This window comes from Parasteatoda tepidariorum, chromosome 9 (genome assembly GCF_982258835.1).
Source record: "Parasteatoda tepidariorum strain Cologne lab strain chromosome 9, Ptep-v5.0, whole genome shotgun sequence".
Lineage (NCBI taxonomy): Eukaryota > Metazoa > Arthropoda > Arachnida > Araneae > Theridiidae > Parasteatoda > Parasteatoda tepidariorum.
Window position 1 is genome coordinate 60,410,646 of NC_141763.1, and position 25,183 is coordinate 60,435,828.

At 27.9% G+C, this 25,183-nt stretch overlaps 2 protein-coding genes across 7 annotated transcripts; one reads left to right on the forward strand and one right to left on the reverse strand.

Annotated features, from left to right (window-relative positions):
• Positions 1-2,164: 2,164 nt before the first annotated feature.
• On the reverse strand, positions 2,165-10,203 carry LOC107436782 (histone H3.3A). 2 transcript variants are annotated; one of them, XM_087151950.1, is made up of 3 exons: positions 10,000-10,203; positions 5,629-5,920; positions 2,165-2,465 (listed from the first exon to the last, which is right to left on the reverse strand). In XM_087151950.1, the coding sequence occupies exons 2-3, from the start codon at positions 5,908-5,910 to the stop codon at positions 2,337-2,339; spliced, it is 411 nt and encodes a 136-aa protein (XP_087008076.1). In that variant the 5' UTR covers positions 5,911-5,920; positions 10,000-10,203; the 3' UTR covers positions 2,165-2,336. The 2 variants fall into 2 exon arrangements, with proteins under 2 accessions (XP_087008076.1, XP_042899258.1); XM_043043324.3 differs by having other exon boundaries at positions 9,712-10,203.
• Positions 10,204-14,685: 4,482 nt separating this feature from the next.
• On the forward strand, positions 14,686-23,723 carry LOC122269574 (zinc finger protein 346). 5 transcript variants are annotated; one of them, XM_087151955.1, is made up of 3 exons: positions 14,819-15,085; positions 15,538-15,628; positions 20,661-23,723. In XM_087151955.1, the coding sequence occupies exon 3, from the start codon at positions 20,696-20,698 to the stop codon at positions 21,488-21,490; it is 795 nt and encodes a 264-aa protein (XP_087008081.1). In that variant the 5' UTR covers positions 14,819-15,085; positions 15,538-15,628; positions 20,661-20,695; the 3' UTR covers positions 21,491-23,723. The 5 variants fall into 5 exon arrangements, with proteins under 5 accessions (XP_087008082.1, XP_087008081.1, XP_087008084.1 ...); XM_087151958.1 differs by having other exon boundaries at positions 14,894-15,141; positions 15,497-15,628; XM_087151959.1 differs by lacking the exon at positions 15,538-15,628 and adding an exon at positions 16,146-16,280 and having other exon boundaries at positions 14,908-15,085.
• Positions 23,724-25,183: the final 1,460 nt, after the last annotated feature.

The window sequence follows — 25,183 nt, forward strand, 5'->3', positions numbered from 1 at the left end:
GAAATAAAGATTAAAATACGTGCAATAAGATTGTATTAAGTTTTATCTGAACCGTTGAAAAATTTATTAAAAAATGCTTTTTTACAAGCTTTTACTGTGTGCTCCCTTAATCTAGAGAAAGTAGCAAAGGTACCTCCTACAAATCAGGGGTTTTAAAATTGAGGGGCGCCAATATGGATAAATTCTAAATTCAAACAAGCAAAGACAATTTCCGTAAAGCAGAAATAGTTTGGTTTCTTAGTTCTTAACTTCTCGTAAAAAGAAAGAAAATTTATTATTTTTAAAAATCTTTGAAAATAGTGTGTCTTAGCTCTTAACTTCTTGTAAAAAGAAAAGCAAACTTACTTTTATTTAAAAAAAAAAATTTATAAGCATAACTATTACATAAAACGCACAGTTCAAATATTTATAGAATATAAAACAGAACTGATGAAAATCAGATAAAAGAAAACAAATAAAATTAATTTAAGAGATAAATTTTTTAAGTGGAGTAGTAAATTGTGTTAGCTTATGCCTTACTTTAACTTTTGTATGTGGAATAACTAATTTTAAAAAAATCCACTCTTAACAGCATGAAACATTTTAATTTATTAGGATTCTAAAAATTCAACAAAAAAAAGATAAGCAATTAACAAAAAACTAAAATTTGCGATAATTTTATAAAAGACTGGCCACCTTGTAATGTACCGGGATAAAATCGAATCTTTAACCCTGCTGGTTCAAAGCACCAGCAAAAATTTTAGCAGGGATACCAACTGCTAAACTTTTAATAAATGGGTAGCAAATTAAATAGTAACTCCTGTAGTATAAGAATTATTACGTCCGCTCTTTAAAAGGTCACAACATAAATTGCAAATAAGTTGCATTTCTTAATTGAATTTTTGATAAGCAGTGGCGAAAATAAAATGAAAAATACTAAATTAAAAATAACTTAAATTTTGTCATCATTAGAAAATATATATATTTCTTTTTTTACAAAGCAAGCAAGTTGGTGTCTCTGTAGATACTACCCAATCGGATATAACAATTATGCAAGATATAAAAATCTTATAATTTATTACCAAACATTATATTACAAGATATAGTTCTAAGGAAATTTATTACACACATATAAACACCAATATATCTTTTAAGTTTTTGAAATGACTGGTCGAGCGCAGCATGATTAATGAGGCTTTGCTATAGAGAAATCTGCTAGTAGCGACTTAATTCACTATAATTTATAATAACATTTAAAATACTTAGACCAAAAATCTTAACTATTAGAATGTGATATTTAGTCATGTGATTAAACATTCAACAGGATCTACCTCAGTACAATCTCATAAACCTTTTTCTTTGTCAAAAATTTTTCTCAGTACCAATGTGTGTGATTCATATAGCAGTCTTGCTGTCCACTTATGCGTACCCAATAACTTGTATTCCTAAAGGAAACTCCTGGATCAAGCAACCAAAGACAAATTTGTAGTCTTGAAAAGCTTTCTGTGTGAAGTTTACTAAGGCGTAACCACATTAAACATAGAAAAATAAGCTAATGGTTTGCCCGATGGTAAGAGTTCAGTCTGATAGAGACCGGTTGAAAATAGAATTTAATCAGCTAACGAGAGTCCTTTTAGGAAACTTTAAATTACCAATAGATAATTATATTGACACATTGTTTTTTCAATATAAACCATAAGTTAATATTGGAAATATAAAATGTTCTCAGCATAGTCTTTGTGAAGTTATTAAAAAATGCTTTAAAAAAATAAACCTTTTTTAAAAAATTTATGTTTGTTTAAACAGCTGTTTTTCTCAGTTTTAACATGTTCTTTTATTTACTAGAAAATTTATTTTCATTAAGCATAATATAAGACTTTGTAAGATAATACTTATGGTCTGCAAATAAGTCTACTTCTGTTAAATACTAAGCCTACAAACACAAATAAAAATATTTTTTGTATTTACTGAAAGCAAATTCAATGTGAGAATATAAATACATTGTATCTTTTTGCAGTCATAAGCACTAATCAGGTAATCTCTGAAATGATTTCTCTATTAAATGACAGTTTAAATGGCCAAGAAACAAAAACTTAATAAGTCTAATTCAGAAAATATAACCAGCCATTATTTTCAAAATAAAATATGCAATGAAATAGGACAAAATAAAAATTAGTCATTACACTTTAATTTTGATACTTTTATTTGTTTTTAAGGTAATACAGCATTACATAAGTATCATAAACCCACCAAATGCACAACACAAAATTTACAATGAAAAAAAAAATATAGATAAAGACGTGACACACAATAATGTTTCTGATGGAGATGATAAAATGTCCACAAAGAAATGCTTATTAAGCTCGCTCACCGCGGATACGACGAGCAAGCTGGATGTCCTTCGGCATAATGGTTACACGTTTGGCATGAATAGCGCACAAATTGGTATCTTCAAACAAACCAACGAGGTATGCTTCACTGGCTTCCTGCAATGGTATTCATAAAATGCAAATTTAATACACCATAGTAACTGAAGAGTGAAGGAACTATTTTCCTTAATAAAAAACTTAATACTTATTTACAATTAATTCAAATTAATATTACATGACAATTTTTGATTAGTTGACAACATTTTGATTACACTTAATTACAATTAAAAGATTTAATAAAAAACTATTTTCCACCATTTAATCATAAATGATATAAAATGCTTCATACAAGTTGAGAGAGGTTTAAGAATTTCTTTAAATGGTTATTCTGCACTTGCAGAACTTAATATTGTGATTTGAACTATTTTATCTGACAGTTTAGCGGGGCACTCAAATTAAAATTTAATAATTTCATAGAAAGACTGCTCTTTAATTTGTAACATACCAAATTCACCCTGAAAAAAGTTTTCCCACAGAAGCCGTTAATCCGGGCAATGCATTAGAGGCAAAGAACTTCAGTTTCGGGAATTCCTTCCAGATAGTGTTCTTCATTTCCATGATGTGATTTTCAAATAGCGAGAAGATTATTCACAATGTATTATTTTAAAAATGTGTGAATATGAATAAGAATAGGTATGGGATGTGTCATTAAACTGGCTTATGTTCATGGGACTTACAAAATACCTGTTTTGATTTTTCTAAATAATAGCCAATCATTTTATAAAAATTGACACCATCGGTTTTTGAGTTCTTTCAGGGAAGGTGCCTTATTTCTAAAGGATAAGATCTTTTCTTTCAGAAAGTATCAACTTTACTGCAAAGATTTTTTTTTTCTGTATAGTTATTTAATAAAAATTCGAATGATATTCGGCCTCAGAGACATTCACACTTTTAAATTGGGGGGGGGGGGGTATAATAATAATGAATTTTAGTGAATTTAAGTTAGGGTGACCCGGGGTAATTCACGATCACTCTGTTTCTGGGGTAAATAATGATCACCTAAGTTTTATTTTAAAAAAATTACTTTTTTTTTTAAATTTGAGACATGGACAAGAATGCTTGTACACTTTGCTAAAGTATATCTACATTTACTTAATAATAGTTTTTTGTTTAATCTAACAAAATAAGTATCTTTTAAAATGCTTTCTGCATTTTCCATTTTAAAGATGGGTTTCAAATTGTGCACATTTCTGCAAAGATCCCCTCCTTCTCCTAATAATAAATATTTTGAGTTATTTTTATTTTTCTTTGATATAAAAATAGTGTAAGCTTTTGTTTAATTGTTTCACATCTACTGTAAACATTGTTATTGATTACAGGAAACTATATCAAATGTTGCCCCCTACAGATGGGGTAATTATTGATCACTGGGGTAATTCCTGATCATTGTCATTTCTTCTTATAAATAGTATAAAAAAATAGCTAATAAATAGCTAATTGTCTTTTCTTAATTAACAGTTCATATTTATTTAAGTGGAACAACTATAAAATATATTTAACTGTAATCACAAAAGTTTGCATTTTTTGATCAGGAATTACCCCAGGTCACCCTACTAATTTTTTGAATTTTACAATAACATTCCTTAAAAGGCCGGGAGCAACTTTACTGCAATGAGTTTTATTTTTGTATAGTTTAGTTAAAATTCGCATGATATTCAGCCTCAGAGACATTCACATCTTTTGGTTCAAAATTAGAAGGCTGTGGAGTTGAACACCAGTAGTCGTAAACCCAGAATTTGGTCGGCTGTTCAACGGCGGATAAAATAAAAACAACATTCTTTAAATTTTACCATTTCTTTATATACACATGGTAAATTTAAAAAGTGAAGATTAAATCCAGTTACTATTGCTAAATTTTAATAGTGGTAAGTGAGTACTCTTCTAAAACTCAAAGTGCTCTTTTCTGTGGGGAAACAGCCTGTCCTTTCCTTTTATTTTGAAGGGAGAACTCTGCTTAACCTATGAGCCACAAATCTACATCAGCTAGAAAGTTCTGCTAAATTAAAGTTAATTACAAACTTAGCATATTTTTCCCTAAGGTCAGCAGTGGTAGCTATTCACCAGGATCTCTAAAGCTTAATTTTGTTATAAAAATGACCTTCACAGAACCCTTTTCCTTGTAAGAAATGTAAATTTGCACTGTAGCGCTTTAAAGCTTATTCATCAGAATTTTCAACATATCCTGCTTTTCTTTATTATTATTTTTTAAATAAATGAATGGAGCAGGAATTAAAAATAAAAAATTTATGCTCTCAAAATTTAAACCTAACATTGAAAAAAAAAGTTTTTATAAGAATAGCAGAGGAATGAAAATTTTGATTACAATACATAACCACTTTTAATTGATGCAAGTATTTAAAGAATATTCATAGCAACTGACCATCACAATATGTTCTGCTTTACATCTACATCTTATCAATATTTTTCACTTTGTTTTAACTATACTTTTAATACTTAATCCTATCAAAGACGTTTTCTTAACCCAAATTTAATTATTAATTTTTGTATTTTCTTTCCTTAAACTTTCTTGCGAACTTCGCCTAATGACATCATCTATAGGTGGCTTTTAACATCATTATATTTATTAAATGTTTGGTACAAATTCGTGTTATCCATGTACATTGTTAGCTCACATTTTTTGCTCATATTGTTAGTATTATTTGTATTCAATCTGATAACCTTAACCTTTGCATATTTTTCTCTTTGAATAAATTCAACTAACTAAGATCTAGATGCTAGACCAGTTAAGACTTCAAACTTTTTAAACATATTTGTTTTTTAATTTTCAGCTATTTTCTTTCTCAAGCATTATATCGGCATTTGAAGCCCAGCCATCCTGTGGCAAAAAGCAAAACTGTCTTCCTTGATAGCAGAATGATAGTTTTTTTTTTACAGTCACTTTTATTCAGTTGCCCTGTGGAGACCTCCAAATTTGCACTTTAACAAATTGTTACACATAAGTTAGTGATACTTTATTTGGTACTATTAGCAAATTGATAATTAAAACTATCTAATTGGCAAAAAGAGTTAGTACACATAAAAAAGAAAAGTGTTCCATTATCTTCATAAATTTCTTTATATTAAAAAAGGACCCACTTTAAGTAAAAAATTCACAGATGTTAAATGCCTGTTTTAAGTGTTAATTTTTATAAGTGATACAACTTACATAAAAAGGTTGACACTAGTCTTATAACTTAAAAATACTAAAATAACTATGTACCTGTAATGCACCAATGGCAGCACTCTGGAAACGCAAATCTGTTTTGAAATCTTGGGCAATCTCTCTTACCAATCGCTGAAATGGAAGCTTTCTGATAAGCAACTCAGTAGATTTCTGATAACGCCTGATTTCACGAAGAGCAACAGTACCGGGCCTGTAACGATGAGGCTTTTTCACTCCACCAGTTGATGGGGCACTCTTTCTGGCAGCTTTGGTAGCCAGCTGCTTTCTGGGAGCTTTTCCTCCAGTTGATTTACGTGCAGTTTGCTTAGTACGTGCCATATCTCAAAAGCTAAAATATTTAATGAAATTGAGATATAAATTTATAATAATTTAGCATGGTTGAAAAAATGCATACATATAATAAACTACACACCCTATAGCATTGTTTATTAGTCTAGTAGTACATTGTTTTTTTGTTTATTAGTATTGACCTATTAAAATTCCATCTCTTTCTTAATCTAAAATTATAAAATGAAGAATTTGTGTCTTATATACCTCAAGCCCAGAGTTGCAAAAAAAAAACCAGGTTTTCAAAGAAAAACCCAACCGAAGTGGGCTTTTCTGGGTTCTACTGAGTTTTTCTCGGTTTTCCATGTTGTATTTGGGTTTTTTCTTTTTTCAAAAGAGGGCAGGGATAATTACCTTATTTCAATATTAATACAAATAAATTAGTGTAAAAGTCTGAAAAGTTTCTTTTGACATCACAATGCAAAATGTCATATGTACTCACATACACACATTTTAAACTTATTTTAACACAAGATTGCTTTTTATTTACATTTTAATCTTAAAAATATTTGAGGATATAATTTTTTTTTTGCATAGAAAGGGAATCAAATGCACTGTCTAATCAATGGTCATACAGTCAAATCTAGCCAGCAAGATAACTCCTCCAAACACAGTTTTTTCACCATAGGCTCATTTTTTTAGGTTTGACTACATATACTTCAACAGAATAGCTCTTTAATATAACAGAGGATAAAAAAGAAATCAATTTTAGAAAAGATCCAGTAAATTTTACTGGGTTTTTTTAGAGAGGGTTTTACTGAGTAGGTGTATTTTTTCTGCATTATGACAGCAAATGAAGATGACAATTTTAGCCTCTGATTAAGCCTAAAATTCATTTAAATGATCTAATTAGATTGTTCATGTGAAGTTTTAAAAATCTTAAATTTTTTCATTGGTTGCCATTGCTTTACGTCAACTAGCTACTCAAAAATTAACCTACTAACAATTCTGTTTATATTTTGAAGATAAGATCAGCGATGTGTTCCCAGCTTAGAGCCAGTTTTTTCACTACAGCACCTTTTTTTCTTGCATCAAAAAATAATTACCATGAGAAATTCGCGCAGGTTTATTTCAAAATTTAAATTAATTTCAATCAAATAGATGAATTTCAAAATTCGCAAATTTCTCGAATTTTGGAAGAAGTTTCGCATTACGCCATTTAGAATAAAATCCCTTTCACTATTTTCAACATCTGCCCAGTTACCTAGCTTACCTATTTACCAGCATTGTCCTGAAGCTTTTCGAACAGAACACTACCCCTCTGAACCACGGAACCCTTCCAAAACACATTTATCTGCAACCACGTGTTTACCGTAGATAAGCTATCTTCATGCAAGACTTTCAAATTTTTTTTATGAACTAATGTAAGATGGACAAATACCTTGTGAAGGCAAAATCTTCTATGATGATGCAGTAAAAATACTCAACGCTTAAAAATTTGATGTTAAAAATGTATTATAATTAAAGAAATTATTTTTTTTCTTTCAAGTCTGTGCTTTTTTAATTTTTAAAAATCTTACTTAACTTTTTGAAATCTCATCCTGTTTCTGAGAAAGGATGAGAAATTCTTGCCCATATTTTTTTCTATTAGCTATGGAAGCACTGACAGAGCTCTCATTAAACAAATTAATTTACTGCATATTATTTAAAAGGTAATGATTTTCTATTCCTTATTATCAGGTAAACCCAATGATTAAAATGAATGTGGCTGCATACATTACAAATTTAGTATCACTTGTGTTATCTGAAAACATTTATTTGGTTTTTAATTATGCTTCGTTAAGGTATTAAAAAGGGAAATTAAATAAGCTATGTACAAAGAAGCAAAGTAAATGGAGAAAATGTATTAACTAAGTTCAGGTAAAACCTATAATAAAATATCATATTATTGATGACAGCACATTATTAATTTAAATAATAGTCATGGTTGGATAATATTAGACGCACGCACACTGTGCATGGATACATTGGTGGTGATTCTCCAATTTTGCAGATAACTTTGACATTTAATGTAATATGAAAAATTATGGACATATGCAACAAAAAAAATTTGCAAAGGGAGAAAAAGATAATATGAAGCAGACAATGTTACGATTCATGCAAGGTAGAAGAAAGTCAGTGTTAAGTTGAATGCATGCTGCCCCAAGATTAGCAATCTCATCATTAGCAGTAGAGCCTACTGTCAGCTGATTTTTACAACTCTCTTATCACTTTACAATGAAAATAGACAATTGTGAAAGCCAAAAATTTTAGTGTAATTTTGCTTGAAGCATATGATGACAAATACTACTTAATATGGTAAGTTCAACAAGCATGCAAAAAATCATTAAACCCAAATTGATGAGCCAAAAAAAAAATTCCCAATTAAATGATTTGGAATTGAGTATGTCTAAAAATAGCTTTGCCAAAAATAGTTTTTTCAATTACTTTTTATTATAACAATTATACATAACCAAATTCAACAATGAACTTTATTTAAACCAATAAATAAAAATGATTCAATTCAAATATAGTTTTTGAAAAAGATACAATGTAACTAAGTAGCGATGTAACGAATATTAGTTTTTCTGAAGATCTGGTGAAATATTCAGTAAAGTAATATCATGTGGAAAAAAAATAGACAAATTTTAAATTGAGGGTAAATTTTAATAGATTTAATAAAGAATAATCTAACACCTTGTCTTTAGCTCGTTTTTTAATAACTTATAGTTTATTTTATTAGTTTTTTTTAAATTACTAATTATCTTAATATCTATCTTAAACATTTCTATTTTTAATATAGTTAGATAGAAGTTTTTTTTCCCCTTTAGTCCATACCAATACTGCTAAGTTTTTATTATTTTTCAATAATGACAAAATTTCCGCAAAAAAAAAAATGCTGCTATTAGTCCAAATCACTATTCCTTTCATCCCTGCATATCAGTACATATTAAGCCAAACATGAAATTTATTAACTAAATTCAAATCTAGGCATGTTGATGCCTGTTAAATCATGCAGAATACAGCATAATTTTGAATACTGTTATGTTCAATCATGAATAAACATAGCTATGCACTAAGAATATTAAAAACTCGGGGCTCTGTTTTTTTTTAATCAGGGAGTAAAGCTAACAAATATATAAAGCAAAACTTTAGAATCTAAATTAAAATAATAACAATATTTTTCAAACTTAAAATTTGTAGTTCATAAAAGAAATATAACAATGAAACTTTGGAAGTCCAAACTCGTATTTAAACTACATAATATCAGCGCTTAGCTGTTATAAGTTGCATACGGCCATTGAAACCCACCAAAATATGTACATTTAAATACAAAGCAAATAAGCCACCGAAAAAAAGCAAATGTTCTATAAACTGGTTTCCTATATTACAAAAAAAAAATTTAATACATGTGTACAATAAAGACGACAAAGTAAATTTGTAAAGAACTTCCCTTCTCCCCAAAATATACAATTGCGGAAGAAAAACAAGCTCATATACATTAGTATAAAACAGCATATTATTCAAATAAAATAACTCAATACTTAAAGCTTTAGCTTGAATTAGTTATTTAGCTTTCATTTATACACTATTTCTGACAACTGCATTACAAGAAAAAAAAGAAAAAGTATGTCAAGATACTTATGTTTCGCCCATTAGGCTTAAAGAAAAAAAGAAGCGCCAAACAATTGCTCAATACTCTTAGGCCTAATTTTAAATTATATATATTTTCCATAAAATAAGTTATTATTTGTTGCTAACTGTTTAAAAAGATATACTTAGCAAAAAGATAAAATATTTTAACAGTTTTACTTAATAATAAGCTTCAATATGCCAAAATCCAGATGAAGAGTTCAGAGAGCACAACTTCACTGTTTGAAAACACACACTCTATGACGCTTACGTTATTCCCCAAGAAAACACAAAAAAAAAGTCGATTTACGATTTCTAAAGAGAAGAGAAACTACTGCTGAATTGTTCACGGATCACGTAGCGAATAAAAAAAAAACGAGATTGTGTTTTCATTGCCAGATTCAAAGTAATTTCTCCAGATTTTCATTAAATTTTCACAAACTGTACAAATATAAGAGACATTCATACTAAGTGAAACACAGCATGTTAAGACGACTGCATTCAAATAGTTGATTGGTTAAAGGGAAAAGGCTATGGATGGTTGACCGCAAAACGAAGCCCTGGACCCCAAACCTCGCAGACTTCGAACACGGACGGTGACGTCACTATCCCCCGGAGTCTATTCTATACCACCGTCCGATAGTAAAACAAAATCCAAACCTCGCAACTCCCGAAGAGAGCGGTGAAGGGAATCCCAGCCCTCGAAGAAAGGTTCGGACCCTCCCCCTAGGAAGTGACGTTTTGTATCGATAGTTATAAGAAAGTGACCAATGACTTTTGTTTATCCTTTAATCGCTCTCCCTTCGCTTAGGGGTCGTGACCTCTATCCCAGAGTTTACAGTGTTCTTTCAGAAAGAGAATGTATTCTTCTTTCATTTTGACAGTTACATACATAGTCTAAAATAAATATCTACATATTTTAATCTTTGATCTTTCTTCAAGAATTTAATATGTAGTATTCGTTTTAAACTTGTTTGCATTATTGTATTTATTATTAGAGAATCGATTTACCTATAACTATATTTACTAACAGTTTGCCAAAAAAAAGAAATATTCTTAAAATAAAAAATAATACGTCAAATAATACAAATCAATAATACAAATCCAATACATCTTTATTTATTACCTTTTCTAAAAATCATACTTTGAATGTTGTTTTAAATAAATGTAATTGAGTCAATTAGAAATTTTATCACTAGATTATGAAACTTTAGAAATTATATGTATATTATCGAGTGCTTTTAGATTTAAAGAACTAATAATTAATATTTAATTTCACAAAATTTTGCAATTTTCTATTTTTACTTATTTTATTATTTATAAAATTTTTATTATATTTATGATTACTTTATTACCTTCTATTATTTATAATTTTTTTTTTTTTTATTATTATTTGCAATTGATAAAATGTGTAGCTTTATACTTTATAACACTAAAATCTTTTAGTTTTAAAGCTACAATAAGTATCAAAATAACGCGCAATAAATAAACTTTAATAAATCGGTAGAATGCATGAAATAAACTTTAAACTAGCATTTTTTAAATAATTGTTAGTTTAAATAATCTTAAAAAAAATTTGCTTTACAATTTTAAAAGAAACAGCTTTTTCAATTTTTCACTTTCTTTTTTATGATTCCTCTTTTTTTTTTTTTTTTTTTTCTTTTCGCAATTGCAAACTTATACATTTTAATAATTGTAAGTTATTTTTTCAAGAAAAACATTATTTTCTTTTTTTTTATAATATTTTTTATAATAAATTACAATTCGCAACTCAAACAATGCAATATTTATTTTTCAAATTTAATAATTTATCTCTTTTTTGGAAATGGTATTTTCAATCGTTGTGTTATTTTGAACAAGATTTGGAAAAAAATTCTCTGCAATGAATTTTTTGCCTTACATTACCCTCTTACATTAAACCCAACTCAGAAGACAAGGATGCCAAGTAGTTGTACTTTATTTAATAATTTCATGCTAGAGTTATTAGTTACACAATTTCACTATTGTCGTTTTAACCATAATTGCAGTTCGTGATTTTTTTTATATCACAAATTCGTTTTTAAAGTTTAACTCGTTACAAGTATTTTTAATACTTTCAATTAAACATATTTTCAATTTCAAAATATTCTCAATTGTTTTTATATTTGAGGCTGGATTTTATTTTTTTCGCCTTATCATTTACCATTGTGAATGTAAATAAATTATGAAAAAGTAATTCGGAAAAATATTTGTTTTAAGTGCCACATAAATTTGTAAGAGACTTTTTGAATTAGAATTAATTGCATCAATGAGGATAACTTAAAATATTATTCGAATAATACCAAAAAAAGATTAGTATAATAATTACCAATGAATACAGGTAAAACAGAATATATTAGTTAATATTTGAAAATTAGTAATACTTAGCAAATTATTAATACTTAACTAATATTTTAAAAAAATCTCAAAACAGAGAAAACAATTATGCTTGATTTTTTCTCTCCCTAAAATTTGTAATACTAACAATAAGTATTTTCAAAAATTCAAATGTCAAACAACAGCTTAAGAAATAACTAAAAAGTTTTCTTTAGTCTAGAATTTTTTTAGTACAATTTTTAAACAAAATATTTAAAACAACGTGATTTTTTTTAGAAATTGTTTAATGTTTATTTTAACAATTTTTTTTCATAAAATATTATATAATTTTTAAAAAACAAATTTTTCCGTATATTTCGATGTCATAATTATAAGACTAGAAATATAAATAATTTTTTCTTGGAATATTGAGAACAGGAAAATTAAGGAAAAAAATAATAAAAAAAGGTTTCCTAATTATGCATCTAAATTTACCAGCAACTTTAAAACAATTAATTCAAAAACAATTTTATTAAAAAAGTTTTCTTTCTTTATATTCCAGTCTTTTTATTATGCTCTTATATGGAATCCAACTTAGAAGACAAGGGTGCCAAGTCATGAGAACTTTGTAAGAACTTTTGGGAGTTAGAACTTTTAGTTATACATTTCCATTGTACAGCAATGGAAAATGGTCTAGCCATAAGGATTATTCGTGATTTTATTTTATCACAAATTAGTGTTAGTAGTTTAGCTCGATGCAAATATCAACTAGTTTTTATTGCACACATTTTTAAGAACAAAATTTTCTCAATTGTTTTTCTGATTGACGCAGGATATTTTTTTCTTATGATTTACCATTCTGTATATAAATAAATTATGCTAAAGCAATTCAAAAAAAATTCTCTCTTTTTACACGCCGCAAAAATTCGAAAAAAGCTTTTTGAAGTAGAATTAATCGCATACATTAAGATAATTTAAAGTATTACTTGAATAAAAACATAATAACGCTAGTTTAATAATAACAAATAAATATAAGTGAATATCTTTAGAATAACTTAGCTGATACTTAATGGAGAATCTCAAAACAGAAAAGAGAATAATGCTTAAGTTTTTTTTCCACCCTAAAACTTATTACTTACCATTTTATTAAAGGAGTAATTATTTTAAAAAGATCAAATGTCAAACAGAAGATTAAGAAATAACTCTAAAACGATTTTCTTATTCAATTGCTTTTTTAATGCTATTTCTAACAAAAAAAAATTTAAAAAAGGTGATTTTAGAATTTTTTTAATTTTAATCTTAACAAATTTTATTCCTAAAAATAATAGATAATTTTTCAAAAAATAAATTGTCGAATATATTTTGGCATTATAGATAGATATAAGAGTAAAAATATCTTTTTGTCTTAGAAAATAAAAGATGAAATTTTCGCATTTAAAGTATGAACAGAAAAATAAAAAAAATAATAAAAATGTTTCTTAATTATGCATCTAAATTTAACTGCAACTTAATAATAATTCAAAAACGATTATATCGAAAAAATTTCCGCTCTTCATATTCCATGCTTTTTATTACCCACTTATATTCTACACAACTCAAAAGACAAGTGAAAATAAATGAAATTATGCTTCTTAATTATGCATCTAAACTAATCAACTACTTTATAAAAATTACAAAACCGATCATATTCTAAAAGCTTCAGTTCTTTCAAATCTCTGATAGAAAATTGCATAGCGGATTAAAAATAAGCATACAATTTATAGTAATTCTTATTTAAATTTTATACGATTTAGTTACAGTAATCTCTTTTATTTATTTGGCACTAATCTCAGTCATAACTCACCAATTTTTTAAGGAAAAAAATTCCATTTTTTTCTGCAGATATTTTGAAAATATTACGAGGTAATTAAAATAAAAGTTAATAAAAACATGGCAATAATTATATTAAACATATTATGGCTAAGAATACACAAAAATTTGGAACAGAAAAAATTTTCACGTTTTATTTAAAGTCGTGCAAGATTATTATAGATTTTATTATAAGTTCTGCTAGAAACCGAAACTAATTATTTAATCCATTTATTATATGAAATAATAAATTTGTGAGAGAAAAAATTATGTCTGAAATATATTCATAAAATATCTAGGTAAATGATTATAAAAAATCATAAAATGAAGATCGCAGCCCGTTAGCAAAATCCGTTCGAAAGCGCGAGGTTTCAGGTTTTCCCTAGGAGTAGAAACGTGACGTCAAAATGACGTCATTTTTCTCTTCCTAGCTCGTTCGAAGTCTGCGAGGTTTGAGCTCCAGATGGCGCCAGTGGTTAAAATTAGCTGTAGGATTTCCGAGTTACTACTTTCGATTGATTTTTACGCCTGAGTTTGAAAAAGGTCACCAGCCACATAAAACCCTCAAAAACATGCTTTGATTCTATCAAAAAAATAGCGAAAAGATATATTGTGCACTAATATAGCCAAATAAGGGAGAAATTTAAGACATGGCAAAGCTTACACTTAATTTATGTTATTATAGTACTTTTCTTAAATTAGTTTTCGGCTCACGACCTGTTACAATTTATAAATTGAATGGAATGGTAAAATTACGCGTACATTTAAACACTAATCACAATAATGAAATTTCTTATTAGTCTCGCAATGGACTGATCGTTAAGACACGGTTCCCAGCAGATCACCGAAGTCAAGCATCACTGGCTGCGGTCAGTGTGCGGGTGGGTGACCACTTGGATCAGTCTGCGTAGGGACCGAAGGTGTGCGGTATTGGTCCTCGTTAAACTGTGCTACCGTAAAGTGCTCGACTTCGCGTGCAGGTCGTCGGGCTACCGAAGCGGAGGCGCCATCCCCTCTGCAGAGGATCAAAATTGTGATGGCATGTCTTCGGATCATCCTCCGGGATGTTTCCCAGACCGTCGCCAATAGCCCATTGTGCAGCTCTAGTGCGACGTAAATTAACAACAGCAACAACAACTTCTTAGAATATTACGTCTGTTTACTTCACTCATCGCCTCGCATAAGCGGAGGAATACACCAGAAGTTTTCCAATTTTTTTCGGTTTTAAAATGTTTGTTATTGTTTCCCATAGATTTTCAATCAGTCAATCATCCATTACTTCAGTGACTAAATATGCCAAGAAATACGGAATTTGAACTTGTTTATTGAAATTGAATAGATCAAATTCAACTTTATAGGACGCTTAGAAAGAGTATATTTTCTATTTCCAATTTGTCTATTTATATATGTTTATTTATACCAAAGACAGTCGAAATCTTTTATACTAAGGGATAAAGTTAATTCGTTAATTAGACCTGAGCTAAATTGTCGAAATTTAAAACTGTAATTCACAAAAATGAACTTTTGAATTGAATTTTTATAAAATATCAAAACTGTAATTAAAATTTAATTGTTAAATATGTTTTCTATGCAAGAGAAAGCTTAGAAATTGTAACACTTAATAATCTATAAACTTAAATAATATTTAAGTATTATTTATTGGAAGCAATATTTTTCGTTTTTTATTTTAAAGAATGTTTAATTCAAAAATCACTGATTTTCACAGTTTTAGATTTAACACTTATTTGTTTCTTCCAAAATGTAATTCTTTTTGTTTATTTAGTGCTAAAAAATATTTGTTGATTGATTTATATTACTTTATAGTTAAGACTGCTACTTTAAATAAGTTTGCATTGAAGAAGCTCTTGTAAAGAAGAAAACCCTATCTTTTTTAAACCAGAGATAAATTTTTGTGGTAGCTATTTATTTAACTTAAGTTACATTTCAGTGCTTTGTGTATATACATACCCTCCAACTTATGAAGATTTTGAAAATAATTCTTTCTAGTGGTAGCGAACCAAAGTATAAATTTTTAAAGCAAAAGGATCTCTCATAAAACTTTTATCAGAACTTAAGAATCTAGCCATATGGCCTGCACTTTTATAAGTAATAGTGGACAAGTTACGCTAAAATTAATTTTTTTTAAATATTAAGACGTTAATTTTGCTACCATCTGAAAAGAAGATTTCTGAAACTACGGAAATTCCGTAGCAGTTGGAGGGTATGTATATACATTATATTTGGATATGTGATTGCTCACAAATTTTGTGTGAAATGCAAAATTTTAATAATTTTTGGAAAGGCGCAGAAAAATGTTGTTTTTTTTTTTGCTCATCTTCCCCCCCCCCCTTAAAATGGCTTAAAACATAAATTTCTTATTATTTTGAATTTATTTGTACCATTATTGTTCTTTTTTTTACTTTTCTTACAAGAAATGAAATGTTTGCATAAATAATTGATTTTTATAAATGCGGACAAGAAAATATACAGTGTAAAGTCTCATATCCGGAACCATCAGACTTCAGCTAGTCGGGAAAATGGATTTTTCTGGATACTAGGTCTTCAAGGTAAAAAAAACATCAAAATATCCTTGTTCAATAAAAATAACTAATAGAAGATAATTAACTCCAATTTCACTCAACGTATAAATCTACGTCATTTGCCAATTGTTATTTTAGCAGCTATTGTTGCTGATATCCACATGATTTTTAGAATTTCAATATTTTTATGCGTCATTATCAGGGATTTGTCCAGGGTATATTTACTGCCGTTTAGCAGTACCTTCACAAATTCAACTTTAGGAAGAATGGTAGTTTCACAAAATACTTATAAAGCAAGTTCTCATGCAAACCCTGTTCTCGTTGCAATCTAGGGAAAAGTGGGGCTTTTTTGCCAGATGTCTTTTACGAAAAGGTAGCACATGTATGGTCAGATACTGCAATATGGTAAACCTAACCACTCACGCCATATCAAAGCGAGCTTTTTTTTAGCCGAGTTTTTTAAAATGAAACAACGAGGGTCTTCCTTTGTAAACTTTACAGAAAGTCAAAATTCGAACATTATTATAAGCATTCAAACATTATCTTAAACTATTGTAAATTTATTCTGACAGACCTTTATTTTTATGAAACATTTTTTTTCTCTGAAGCTTTTTTCTGTATGACCTAGTCGAAAATGTTCTCATAATAAAGACAACTTTTAGTGCTAGTACTGTTAAATGCATGTTTTTTATTAAATTCAAGTTAAAGTTTAACTATGGACAATGATTTTTGTGGAATTTTAAAATTGGATGCAATTTTCAGCCCACGATTTTACAATAGCAAAATTATCTTTCATATGGGAAAAAATGTACAAAATTTTACCTGTCATAAATGATTTTTATTTAAAGTGACAATTTTTTAATATATTTTCGTACGTTTCAATATTTTTTTATTAAGTTTTTAACATAATTTTTGATTTTCACAAATTATATCTAAATTTTCACAAAGTAGGTACCTCTAAAAAACACACACACATACCTCTGATTATTAAAGGCCACGAATAACACATTTCAGTGAATAATTTCTCAACTATCCACGATTCCAGCCCTAATCCATGTTGTTGTTTTTTTAATCGTTTTTTGGATGGTTTTTAAAGCCTTATGGTATTATTTCGTTCAACGAACATCTAATCCCACGTTCAAAGAATCACTTTTTTACGTATTCAATTATTGGTAATTCACCCGCAACCACACAAAGATTTATGATTCCATTTTTGTGAGTTACTGTCAATCATTTTCATAGTTTTTAAAAAAAATTTTAATGCTACTTGTCATACTTGGGAAATTTCAAATCACCCATTTGAAGAGTCACTTTTTTATGCACTGGATTATTGGCAATTCACCCATAAAACCATATAGTTCTATTATCACAATTTTGTTACTGACACAGATTTTCACAAGGTTTTTAAAGTCTTGCACGTATTCGAATGGTCCAGATGACATTGTATAGTCCAGTACTAAGATCATTTTGTCGATCACATTTTTAACTATTTGGAATTTCCACATAGTTTTAATGTTTCCATTTTATTTTTGATATATACTATTACTGTACATGTTTTTTGAAACACACTTTTAAAGAATCACTTTATTGCTTACTTTACATCTCAAATCCACAATATTTTCATAATGCAAGAGTTTTGCGCATTCTAAAACTGAGTAGGTGATTCTTGGTGGTAGTAATCTTTTTAAGCGAAAGAGAGAGAAAAATGTGTTTTTTTTTTGTTTTTTTTCCGACTGTTATGAAATACCTCTGAGATAGCAAATCTCAATTTTATTTTCCAAATAACTATTTTTTTTATTAGATTACAACAGAAATCAGATTAAAATAAAAAATTTTGAAGTCTAATAGAAATCATGAAAAATTTGAAATGAAATGAAATTTGATGGAAAATGTTAAGATTTTTATCCCTTTATACAAAATTGCAAGAATTAATTTTTTTTTAAAGAAAAAAGAAAAGGGTTTTGTTTATTTTGATTTTTAAAAAGTGTGTGAAAAATAGACCCTTCCAGTAATCGGACATTCAGATATTCGGCTTTGTACTGTAGTTATAAACTGGCTATTCCTCTAGCTTTTGTGGGAGCTAAATTTATTAGTTGAAAGTACTTTTGAGCACCTTTCATTTGCTATGACATGTAGAAAACCTATTTTCTATTACAAAATCTAAGCTTATGTTTAAAAAAGATCAATAATAGATTTTTTTTTTGTAATTTTTTCTTTTTTTAAAATTTATTTCAATTTAATGTAGACTCTAATTTTTTTTTTTGTCAATTCCTTACATTACCAATATTAAAATAGAAAATAAAAGTTTTTTAAATTTAAGTTTAAATTATGATATACTGATTCTGATTTCTGAAGAGCGATTCTAAATGCTCACCTGCCAAACCATGTGTAATAGACAGTTCTATACTATACTTCTTCTCCTATTTATCTATTCCATTAGATAAACAGTTTTATACACTTTGGAACGAAGCTTATTAAATAATTATTGCATGCATTTTTCTCTCCTTTTAATTGAAATTCACAATATTTTTTTAACTTTTGATTTTATTCAACATTATTTGATAACATGTTTGAAAACAAGTGTTTAAGTATTTTAATTTTTGTTTACTGATTGAAAGCTGAAAGTTTGTAGCATTTTAATTGTCTTTTTAAATACATTTTATGCATTATAATAGATGGTTTATTTATTTATTTTTTCATTTTAAAAAGTATAAATTTATTTTGATAATACTATGCCTGCCATCATTATTTGAAAAAAATTGCTTTGTAAAAACAAACTTTAATATCTATACTTAAGTGTTTCACCTCGATGATATTTTATTGTAACATGCTTACAAACAAGTGTTTCAGTATATTTTAATTTTTGTTTTCTGATTGAAAACTAAAAGTTTGTAGTGTTTGATTGTGTTTTTAAATACATTTTATGCATAATAATCTATGGGTTTTTTTTTTAATTTAAAAAATTATAAAATGATTTTGAAATATATTATAGTATATTTTTTAAGGTATAGGCATCAGTGATGCGGAAGATAGTCAGTAAAGGCCTTAAAAATTTGAAATCATTAAAAATCCTTACTCATACTTTTAACAAATAGAGAAAATGTTCTTTGATGATCATCAATTTCAATTCAACTAAGTTAAAAACAAGTCAAGAAATAAAAAAGAATGCTCGTTTTTTTTTAGCGGACAGAAAATGTCTTCCTTTTTTTTTTCTCTTCTGAATGCGTGAAGCTTAGAGAACTGTTGTAACTGTTGGTCCGTGCAGCCCCTTTGAAAAATTAAACCCCTTTGTGAAAAATTAAACCATCTATTATCCGTGACACCCATTTTATAAGGATTTAACAAGTTTAAGAAAAATATGCTTAAAGTGTATTTTTCTTTTAAAAATTTTTTTTTCATGGTGCATTAGAGCAAACTACTGATCTATTAAAAATGTTCTAGGCATTCAAGAACAGGTTGAAAGCATGTTTAAAAGCTTTTAGCTTATAATATATTTTTTGTTGAAAAATGAAATTTAACTACTATATTATACAACAGGTGAAGAAACTTAAAAAGGGTTCAGAAATATGAAAATGTTTGTTCTGTATTTAAATTATGCTGCACAAGCCATACAGTGAAAAAATAATTTAGTTTTGGGAAACTATCTTTTTCCTGTGTCATATGAAAATGTAGGTGTCAGAGTTTATAATTTTACTTGAATTATAAAATTTGAATTTATGATTATATATTGATTTAATACGGAATTTTAATTTAACTTATTTTTCTTACTTTTTCATTATTTTGTATTATACCGGTCAAAATAGGTGAAAAATATTATATTTAGCATTTTAATAATTTTTTTTGTTATAAATTTCCGCATTGGACACCCTTGTTGCGTTGAAGTTAAAATTTACCAAACATGGTTCACTTCCAAACAATAATTTTTTTAATTTGCAATTATTTAGATCTGAGTGAAACAGTAATTCAGTATGAAATAATGTTTTTTTTAATTTGCTAAATCAATTATTATATGTTTGATGATACGTTTTTAAATATGAATGAAAACAAATATTTCAAACTGCTTTTTTTGTATTTTATATTTTAGAACAAGTGTAATTCCGACACTCTGAAACATTTTTTTTCATAACTATCAGATAGTTTTTTATCATTAAAAGATACCAAATTATATTTTTACTTGTCTATATATATATATATATATATATATATATATATATATATATATATATATATATATATATATATATATATATATATATATATATATATATATATATATATATATATATAAAAGGGATCCCAGTATCCCATCTGTGCCAAAGTTATTTCATAATTTCAATTATTAAATTACTTTTTTATTTTATTGACAGAAATATGCAAGTTTTTAAAATAACCACATTTTTATTTTAGTCTTGAAATACATTTCTATCTGCTTCATACTTGGCATGGAATATCAAAGTCCTGATCCATATATTGAGAAAAAAGGCACATTTTACCAGTGCAATTTGTGTGCTTCACATCTGAATAGTGTAGGTCAAGTACAGAGTCACATTTATGGAGCTAATCATCAATCACGTTTAAAAGCAGTGAAACCAGTGCTGCAACAAGCTGAAGCAAATGTAAATTCCACTCAACAAAAGTTTTCTACTTTTAGTTTAAATCTGGAATCCAACCTACCTCAATATGTTGAAAAACATAGATTTGGGTATAAATGTGTGTGCTGTGACATACCACTGAACAGTGATTCACAAATCATGAGCCATGTGGCAGGAGCTAAACATATAAAGAAAGCTACGTCTTTTTATGATAATAATTTGATTTCTAGCAGGGAAACAAAGATGGAAATTGAAAATGTGGGTCCACCAGCAAACGATCATAATAATACTAAAATGTCCTCTGTTACATATAATCAAAATATATCTAACCCAGTCTTTAGTTCTGATTTACCTTCATATATTGAAAGATTTGGAGATCAATATAAGTGTGAATGTTGTAATACTATGTTGAATAGTTCTTCACAAATTCATTCTCATGTGAATGGACTTAGGCACATAAAGGCAAAATTATTTTATGATGCAAACCCTGCACTTAGTGCTGTTAAATCTGATTGTGGAAATTTAAGCGGAACAAAAAATGAGGAAGAGTCATTTGATTTGTATTCAAATCTCGAACAAATAAATCCTGATGAATTGATGAAAAGTCTTAAAATAATTAAAGCAAATGAGGCTGTTATTTTTTAAATTTTTTCTTCTTTTTACTGTTAGTTTATAAATTGTATTGTTCATCTATGAAATCTATCTATTGAAGTTGTTATGCAATATTGTTGTATTTTAAATATTTTTTTTTTTGCTATGAAACTACTTGCATTTCTAATTCAGTCTTTAATTCCAATTTACCTTCATATCAGGGTGCATAGCATTTTTAAAAAGTGCTTATTTTTGATTTACATTTTTTAAGAGATCCTAAAGGTGCTTTTTTTATTTTCGGTTTGTGAAAAGTGCTTAATTTTTTGTCTTTTAGAATAAATTTTTTCTTTGCCTTGTTGATTGTTGTTCTAAATCACAAAAAATGCTTGATTTTTCACAATTTTCTCTGCAATATTTATCAGAAACTAGTTATTTTGTCCTGATTATGTAAAGTTTTTGAAAATGTTTTTGAATTTTATTGATTTTATGTTTATAAATTGAGAACTTTAAACAATAGAAAGAAAAATTAATTTTTATAACTGCACGGGTCCTAATTAAAAAAAAAAATTTTTTTTTTTGGAAAGTGATTAAAAATATGTTTACGTTCTTAAAAAGTACTTAAAAGGTGCTTATTTTTTGTTGAAAAATCTGCCTACGCACCCTGTCTATACATTGAGAGATTTGCGAAAATTTGAAAAAATGTATTCTATGAAATTTGTATTTCATAAATGAAATGCTTAAAGAAGATACACATTGTCTTAATAGATACTAAATCTGTAATACTACAGGGTGGCTCCAAAATACTGTTACAAATATGAGAAACACCGTAACTGTAGGTTTACTTGAAAGAAATTTATTCGAATCAACCACCATCTTTATCGATTACTAAAGCTAATCTTTTACGCCATTGTCCGATGACCATACGAATCAATTTAAGAGGTTATTTGTCCCATTCATGCAATAAAAAGCTCTGAGAAAGTCCAAAATTATGTACTGCTTGTAGCATTAACTTTAGACTCTAGAATACCCCAAACATCGTAGTCTAAAGGATTTAGATCCGGTGAAGAAGGGCCAATTTTCTTGCTTGATAAACTCCGGGCAATTGACATGACCTGTGTTGTTTTGGCTCGGTGCCATGGTGCAGAATCTTGCTGAAATATCCAATCCTTTTTGGGATGCAATCTGTCATCATGTGGCAATAAATCTGTTGCCAATGCTTTCTCTTTGTAATATTTAGCATAGATTTTTACTCTTTTGCTGGTGCATTTCAAAGGAAATTTTCTGTTATTTGATACTGCAGCCCAAACCATTATAGAATTCTTGTTCTGAAAGCGTTGTACAGTTCGAACGCTTTCAGGTATATCATCGAAGGTTGTTGAATATACAACATTATTTCTAGCATCATAACTTTGTTCTGTGCGAAATATTTTATCATTCGAAAAGATTATTCTGTCAACGCTTTTGCTCCCGTGTCGATTCTGCGATTTCTTCCATCTTTGCTACTTTTTTAATTTTTGTGCAGTTGTAAAACCTTTAACTTTTCTTCTGCGATAAGCGCAAAAACCCAGATCTTCATTTAATATAACTTGCATAGTTTTCAAACTCATGTTTTCTCCTGCAGCTGTTTTATTAGCAGACCGTATTGGATTTCTTTGTATCATTTCACGAATTCTTTAATGTGCTCTTTTGTATGAACTGTGCAAGGATAACCAGACCTGGGTCAATCTTTATAGCTATTAGTATATAATATTCGATTTATAGTTTGATATATAAATGTTCTATTAAATACAATAGATTCTATTTGCTTAAAGATTCTATCTGCAGAAAAACTAATATTTTGAACTAAACGTAATATGCAGAAAAACTAATATTTTGAACTAATAAGAAAAACTAATAATCATTCTAAATATTTTGCTTTAAACTAAAATCGTCTGCACTTATATAAAGTACCACTCACTGGAATAGTGGGAGCGCAATAGTTTTACCAAACGTTTAAAATTAATTCATATTATTTTGGAATGTTACAGTATAAAGTAGTCATCCTGTACAGTGCTAAATACAGTAGGGAACCGATTATCCGGATTGGGACCATCGCTATTCCGGATAACTGATTTTTCCGGTTTTCTGAATCGATACAAAAAGCCGTTTTTTTATTGTTAAACCCAACTAAAAAAAAACAAAAATAGTTGGAAATAATCTTAAAGAGAAGGAAAAACGACGAAGTAATACACTAATGATTATTTCCCAAATGATGGTAAAGTAAACATCTTTCAAAAAAGAAGAAAAATCCTAAAATGTCATGAGGAAAAAAAAAATTTTTTTTTTAAAAAATGGCCGGAAAATTTATCAAATTTCGTTCCGGTTTTCTGATTTCCGGATAACGGGTTCTGTACTGTATTTGCATTGCAATAAAAATACATATCATTTCAGATTTAATCTGAAGTTGGACAAACTTTTCTACTTAATTAATATCAATACATTGTGAAATATTATAGTTTAAATTTTTAAAATATTCTCAAAATTCTGATCTCTTCAGCATGTTCTTGTTTTTCGTTTTGTGCTCTTTATCCCAAATTCATCTGTTTATTCAATTTTCTACTGCTTCTTTTATGAGCATTAGCTACAAATTTTATACATACTAATTATCTTAAATACTAAGTCTCATTCTCCTTTTATTTTCTGCTAATAATATTGTTTTAAATTAATTGATAATTTTATAATATCATTATGTTGAGATCTTTTAAAATTAAAGTTTGATTAACTATTAAAAGTTTAATTGGTCTTTATCATTTAACATAATTTCATAATTTTTACACAGTTATCTATCAATCTAATGTAACAACAACGCCTATTGCACCACTCAACGAATGTTATCGGCTTTAAATTCCTATATTTTGTTTACATTTGTTTTGTTTTTTTGTTTGCACCTGTTAGGGTAAACATGTGGTCTGTCACTAGTGAGCTGGATTATCGAATGCAGGGTTTTATTGTGTCTTTTTACTTAGTGGTTTAGACAGGGCTCCCGCGGGTCAGGGAAAACCTGAAATTGTCAGGGAATTCTATATTAACTCCAAAAATCAGGTGAAGTTGTAATTATTTGCATAAACCTGGGAAATTCTTGTATCATACATGGAAAATAACTTGTCTTTAAATTGTCAGTATTAGTAATCAGTTATTGAGATTCCAGTTAAATAATTGTAACATCTATTACAATTATTTGTAAAAATTTCCAATTTTAATCAAATTGACGTGTTAAAATTCATTTTATATAAAGTTTTCTATCTATAGTTCGGTTTTTATAAAACAGATTTCAGAACTAATGGCATGAAAGTTTTTTTTTTTTTTTTTTGCATCAGGATCATGTTTAAGAAGTTCAGTTTTATTCTAGGCGGAAAAACTATAATTGTTGCCTCTATAATGAAATGCATTTCAGTTTTTTTTCCTTTGTTTAGGCATGTTAGTATGTCAATTGCATTTAAATTTATTTAATTTTCATATTTTTTATTAATTGTGCAAAAAAATGCCCACATTCTAATATCTTTACTATAGTACTTTTCTTTTTCAACACATTGATAAAATTTTGCTTGCTTCACAGAATGATACGGAATTCACACTTGGTTTAAAATATAGTGACATCTTGATTTGCTAAAACTCCTGTGATACAAATTTGAAATATATACATATATATATATATATATTTTAAATAGAAATACTATATACGTTTATTGCCATCTTTCCATAATATTT